At 50.0% G+C, this 6,147-nt stretch overlaps 1 protein-coding gene across 1 annotated transcript; it reads right to left on the bottom strand.

Moving 5' to 3' along the window:
• Positions 1–725: 725 nt before the first annotated feature.
• PV07_06413 (uncharacterized protein) lies at positions 726–1,499 on the bottom strand (the record flags this gene model as incomplete). Its single annotated transcript, XM_016393391.1, has 2 exons — positions 726–890; positions 1,299–1,499. The coding sequence occupies 2 exons, from the start codon at positions 1,497–1,499 to the stop codon at positions 726–728; spliced, it is 366 nt and encodes a 121-aa protein (XP_016250910.1).
• Positions 1,500–6,147: the final 4,648 nt, after the last annotated feature.

The following is a 6,147-nucleotide window of genomic DNA, read 5'->3' as shown; positions in this document are numbered from 1 at the left end:
TACACTTAACGATACGGGAATTAGGAGACTAGCGTCCCTTTGATACTACGGGATTTTGAGAGAAAACGGCTACTGTACCGATTCGTAATGCTATAGGAGACTTATACTAATCTACCCCCCCTATAGAGATGGCATCCCGTAGCGTCCGAGCTCTTAAGCTAGCCCCCAACTTCTGAATCCCGCCGTCCGTGGAAGAAGAGACCTTCGCCGTTACACTATGGCGCTGTGCGGAACGGAAAATTAGCCAGGCGTAAGGCTTTTATCTACGGAGGGTTAACGTTCCGCCAGAATTAGACTAAGTAGGGCGATATATATATGCCGTTAAGCTTATCCACGAGGAGGAGGCACCATATCGTTCGCTCGTCTCGGTGGGGAAACAGCTGATAATCCCGGACCTCAGAGTTAGAGCCATACTCTACTAACTAGCTCCTGAGATAGAGATCCTTAGGTAAGCGTTTGAAGTACGAAGACACTAATCTCACTATATCCTCGTCACGTAATTGACTCACGAACCTAGTAAGGTTATTCCACCGCACCCACTAAAACAAAGAATCACGCGGGGATCTGACCATAGCGGATAACGTAACCAGAATATATAGTAACTCTTCATTATAAGGGCCCATCTCTAAGGCTATAGATAGCGCCTGGGCCCAGAGGTGACAGCCCTTGACCCGCTCTTAGATTCTCCTAGGCGTACTACAAATGGCGGTGAGGATCACCGCGACCTAGCTGCCTTCGCCTCTTTGGAGGGACTGAGGGAGGCTTTCGAGAAAGCCGTCGACGAGCTGTCGGACGTTCGGCACTAATTCGTGCCAAAAGGCTTCCACTACTTTACCGAGAGCCGGGTAGACGGCCAGGGCTTTGATCTTCAAGAGATAGCGGTAGATGTACTATCGGACATCGGAACTAGGAGGTCAACAGAGGGCTACATCGTATATAAGGGCAAATTTTGAGATCGGTATGCTAGCGGCGAGGCTCGCGAGTTCTACGAACAATACACTTCTTCTTAGGCTCATTTTGAGCGCCGTGATTGCCAACTGTCGAGATATTTCGAGCCACTCTCCAGTTTCCAGTGGATGCTTACATTCTGCGATCAGAGTAGCCAGTCTACAGAGGCATCCAAGGCGTACCGCGGCTACTGAGCCCTCCTCGTTAAAATAGATAAGTCTAGGGTAGAGACGGCACTCTACCTAGGCTAGAGCGGCTCTTGTTGAGTGATATATATTAAGCAGTAGGGACGTAATTCTGTCCATGTCTCCTTCCCGAGGAACGTCAATCTCTGACTCGCACAGGCAGACCTCGCGTGAACTGCTTCTGCGGTTAAAGTGTCTCAGGAGAGCCTTGCGCGCATCATCGTCGTCGTCGTCGTCGTCGTCGTCGTCGTCATCGTAATCGCCGTCACCACGGTGATCATCGTCAGAGGGACTAGGTGACGGATCTGGCAAGATCTCGAGCGGTATGGAGGCTGGTGGAGCTAAATTAGCTGGTCCCGAGCTCATTATAGGTAGGTGATGGTGGTGTCGAGGGAGGCTTCTAAGGAGAGGAGAAAGTAGGGAGCGATCTCCCGCGATAAAAGGCGGGCCAAACGCGCATTTTACTCTTAGGTAGTAATAGACTGAATATATAGTAGTAAGCGGTTAACCCGCGAAGAGAGGCCTCCAAGGCTCCAGCTTTGATAAGCGGGATACCTACTTACCGCGTAGAATAAGTTATCTTACCTTTAAGTCGGAGTAAATAGGAGTTAAACGCGAGGATACTAGGCTAGTCCTCTCTAGTCTATAAGTCCTTAACGCCTAACGATAATAGGGGTTTTTTAGGGCTAGCCGGAAGAGGGCGAGCTATAGTAATACCCTCTGCCTATTCCCTATTAGTAATACCTAGTTCGCCAAAGCTACGGTATAGGGAATAGCTTAGATAGGGTATAAGATAAGGCGGCTAGAGGAAAGGGCTAGGGGAGGGCGGTAGTAATGTCATAGTCTATTAGCTCTCTATAGTCTGGGAATACGGATCGAGGTGTGATAGCCGTACCTACCTCTTAGTGCGGATCTTATTGATTATTTATGCCTATCTCCTACGCTTTAGGATTCTTCTTTCTCCTAGGGATGGGGACAGAATATAATGCGAATGGAAACGTTATAAGAAAGTAGTGAGTAGCGGACCGATCTAACCTACGTAACGGATAGTAGAACTAGACGAATACGAAGGAGGCCGTACTAATATACACTATAGGTAAGAGCACTATAAAAACACAAAATCGAGTAATAGAAATAGCGGGGAGGGCGCCGCTGACGCTATACTATTATAACCACGTCTAAATTCCCTTTTCGTAGTCGCCATAAAAAAGCCGCTATCCTACGTCCTCTAAAGGACTTGAATAGGCTTGAGAAGAAAATCGGGCTTAGTGGCGATATATACGAGAACTGTGTGCGGTTACACTATGAGTAGCTACGTCTTAGGCTCAAGACGCTGCCTAAATCTCCTCTAGACCTCGGTCCCGCTTTATCCTAGCCGTAGTTCTACGGCCTTCTATAGAGGCGGTAGTAGACGACTATACACTTAAACCTCGCTACTTCTTTAATAACTAGACGTCGTCCTTTCAAGGAGGTTTCCGAGGACGAGGTGATTAGAAAGACCCTCAATGAGCTAATCCTTAAGTCCAGAGCCGGCGTACTTATAAAGGGAGAGAGGGGGGGAAACGGCGTACCTTATATGTCCATATACTAGAAATCTGGATGATGGCAGTGGCACCCCTCCCTACGGTCGCCCCAGTCTCACCTGAAGCGGTAGCGGTCTCTAAAATGGGGTGAGGGCGAAGTCAATACTATAGCGATAGCCATATCATATAAGGTAGCCTACTACGTCCTTCAGGTCCTCATATGTAGTCAATGCCTTTACGGTCGAGTAAGGTGAAGGAGTTGTTGACGCTAAGTCAGCATTTAATAGCGATGATTGGACAACCGCTGAGGACTCGAGATCCCTTTGTTCTACTTATATAGAACGTGGATAAATAACTAGGATAGACTGACAGAAAGACCTAGCGAATATTGACTTCGCATAATACTCCACTCCTTAGAGGAATGCGGAAGTTAGCCGTAGGTACGATTAGTGCCTCTTTATTATGTTCAGGCGGAGACCCGGTTTAGTCATAGTATCCTCTACGTAGTTAAGAATACTAAGTATTATCTTAGTATCATAACTTTAACTAATTAGGAGAAGGTATTCAAAGAGCTAACTAATTAGGGAATTCTAAGAGACCTTCTACTGCGTCTTCTTTATCACTACTTTTCAGTATTATCTCTCCCTCTAATACCCTATAACTTCGCTATAGTATAGCCTAGACCCTAAATAATATATATATTAACTTAAATTATCTTTAAGGGCTGAACTATAGGTAAAAAAAGGGGGTTAAGACTTTACTTAGCATTCTTAACTACGTAGGGGATAGTATATATAAGGAATATATAGTATGAGGGGATCAAAAAAACACACACTGAAACGGGGGGATATAAATACTAGTAGACGGTACCCACCCGGCCTCATCTGGAAAGAGTAGGCGATCGCCCCTATGAGAGCCCTAGGCAAAAGGATAAACGAGATGACTCCTACTCTCCAAAGCCTTCCCACCCTTCCCACTCTACTAGATTTGGTCTCTAGACCTTACTCAGCCTACGCCCACGCCGGTAAGTACGACTGCGATGACGCCCTCTTATAGATTACTTAGCCCGTACCTTGATAGCCCCACTGTTTAACACATACTAACGTGACGAGACGGCACTAGAGGTCCAGGCGGGGAACCGTTAGTAAATCCACTACTACGGTCGATTATCCGCCTTCCACCGCTTCAGATCAGCGTCCTCTCTAGCCGTCTAGTTCCCGCGGATACCTTCACGCGGTCTTCCCTCCGGGGCTTCGCCTTCGGTCGGACAGTAGGGACCGTCCCCGTCGTCCATGTCATTGGTCCTGGGGAGGCTGCCGCCGTGACTAGGGGGACACACGGCGTATTAGGTGCTGGGTTTAGTAGGACTAGGATAATCAGTAGGCTAACGTACCGTGGCTATGACTATCCAACAGTGGGCCGCGGGTATCTACTCCACCTTAACATTAGTTAACTGGGGGTCGTGAGAAGGTTAGTAGCTTAGACCCTATGCGGCTGGGTTTACCACGAGGCTCGATACCTCGTGCTAGTCTTGGGTGACTGCCATGAGGACGGCGGTGTCCGCGGCTATGACTGGCTATACAGTTAGGCTAGCCGCCCTCCTCAAATGGCCAAATGCCGCGTCTTCCTTATCGTAAGGTATTCTCTCCATAAAGGGGGGGGAATCGCGGCTCGAGGTAGCTAAAGGTCTTTCGCCTTCCAGACTAAAGCCGCCACCACCCTCGGCCCCCGTACGTTTTCATGTTGATCTCGTGGCACAGGAAGCGCTCGGCCGGTCTACTGCGCTAGGCGACCGTAGCTGGCAAACGGGACGACCGCTTGCCGCGGGGGACACCTGGCGTCGGGGCACCATAACTTCCACTTAGCTTTCACGAGACTTCCGTTGTCGAGAAGGTGGGCTATAAGCACTAGAGCGGTCTGTTACACTGATGTAGCGTCGTGGCGACGGGATGGGGGAGGTGCCAGCCGCGCCGGGTTGAGCACTTTGCTGATCGCCGGTACTGGGACTACGAGCCGCGGGTCGCTACACGCTATGGGACTTACCATATAGATCTCGACTTTCGTACATACGTTCCTCTACGGCGCGCACTACCTAGATACCCTCCTCTTAGCCCAGTCCTTCGGCCGCCCAGTACGTTAATTCCTAGTCATTAAACCTAGGCTGTTGAAGGTTAACCGTGAGACCTAGGACTCTATTAGCCCGAGTGCCGGACACGCGCTAGGTGAGTTAGGGTTTATGGGGTTTATTAGCGAGCGGGGATTCTGTAGGGTCGCCTATCCATCCTCACCTTGACCGTAATCTAGTAGTGCTATCTAAGTAGACTGGCTAAGCTAATGGGTACCGTAGCTTACCCGGCCATCGCTCCCGTCTAAGGGGAGAGCTGACGTTGTCAGTAGGGGAGAGCTAAAGAGGCTGTCTACATCGCCAGCACACCCGCCTAGACTAGGTTAGTCGTATTCCTATGGTAGGACCAAGAGGTTGAATAGGAGGGCTACATCGCCTAGAGCCGCCACCAGCCCGTGGGCAGGCTACTCACTCTGGGGAAGCGCCCTCACTGAGCTGGGACAGTCAACGGGTGGAAGGTTTGCCAGGTTCGACCTAGTCCCGCCCCGTACGTGGCCCTTATCTCGAGGGCGCGAAGGGTCTTTAAAAACGATGCTATCCATATCGACGGCGCCGCCTGGAGGGAAGCGCATTTTGGGGCGGCTGGAAGGACCTAAACGTAGAGGTAGAATCGAGGGCGAGAGAGGGGAGGAAGGGGAGGCGAGGACTGAGGTGAGCGGGCGAGACCGAGAGGCGGGCCTCGGACGTAATATAGTATAGACACTCGACTCGGTCCCTATAGGAGGGGGTGGAGGAGGGACACTACCTTCTTATGTAGTAGGTAGTAGTCGAGTAGTAGTAGTGATAGTTGATCCAGACTGATTTAGAGGCGACTACCCTATTATTATCCCCTTCTCCCTTACGGTCCCCTATTTCAAATAGGACGTTTAGTAAGACGGGGGAAATTGATGGATTATCCTAGGGTACCTACTATAGCTCGCTACCCCTAGGAGAATGAGGAAGAGGAGTCATACACTACGCGTATTGGTTGTCTAAGTATAGGACGTCCTTAGAGAACGTAGCCCCTTCTCCCCCTCTCCCCCTCTCCCTCCCTCTCTTTACCTTTCTTCTCTAGGAACGCGCGACTATACGCAATTTTCGCCATTAGCTAGAGGGGGCCGGAGCCGCGTAGGGGACGACGTCTATGAAGGAATATCCGCGCCCTCTTTGGAGGGAAAACGGCCCCTAAAGGCTAGGAGTCACATTTCGTCAATAAGGGCACCCTCGCTATAGACTAGCCTATCGAAAGTTGAAGGAGTCGAGTCTAGAGTAGGTAGCCCCTATGAGAACCATAAAGTATCTATCCCCGGGAGGGACTAGGTTTAGTAGGTCCTCTCCCTAAAGAGAGGTCAGTATATCCCATCAAGGCTTGAGTAAAAGGGGAAGG

This window comes from Cladophialophora immunda, assembly GCF_000835495.1.
Source record: "Cladophialophora immunda strain CBS 83496 unplaced genomic scaffold supercont1.3, whole genome shotgun sequence".
In the NCBI taxonomy this organism is placed as follows: domain Eukaryota; kingdom Fungi; phylum Ascomycota; class Eurotiomycetes; order Chaetothyriales; family Herpotrichiellaceae; genus Cladophialophora; species Cladophialophora immunda.
Note: the sequence above shows the minus strand (reverse complement) of the source record. Positions and strands in the feature narration are given on the sequence as shown.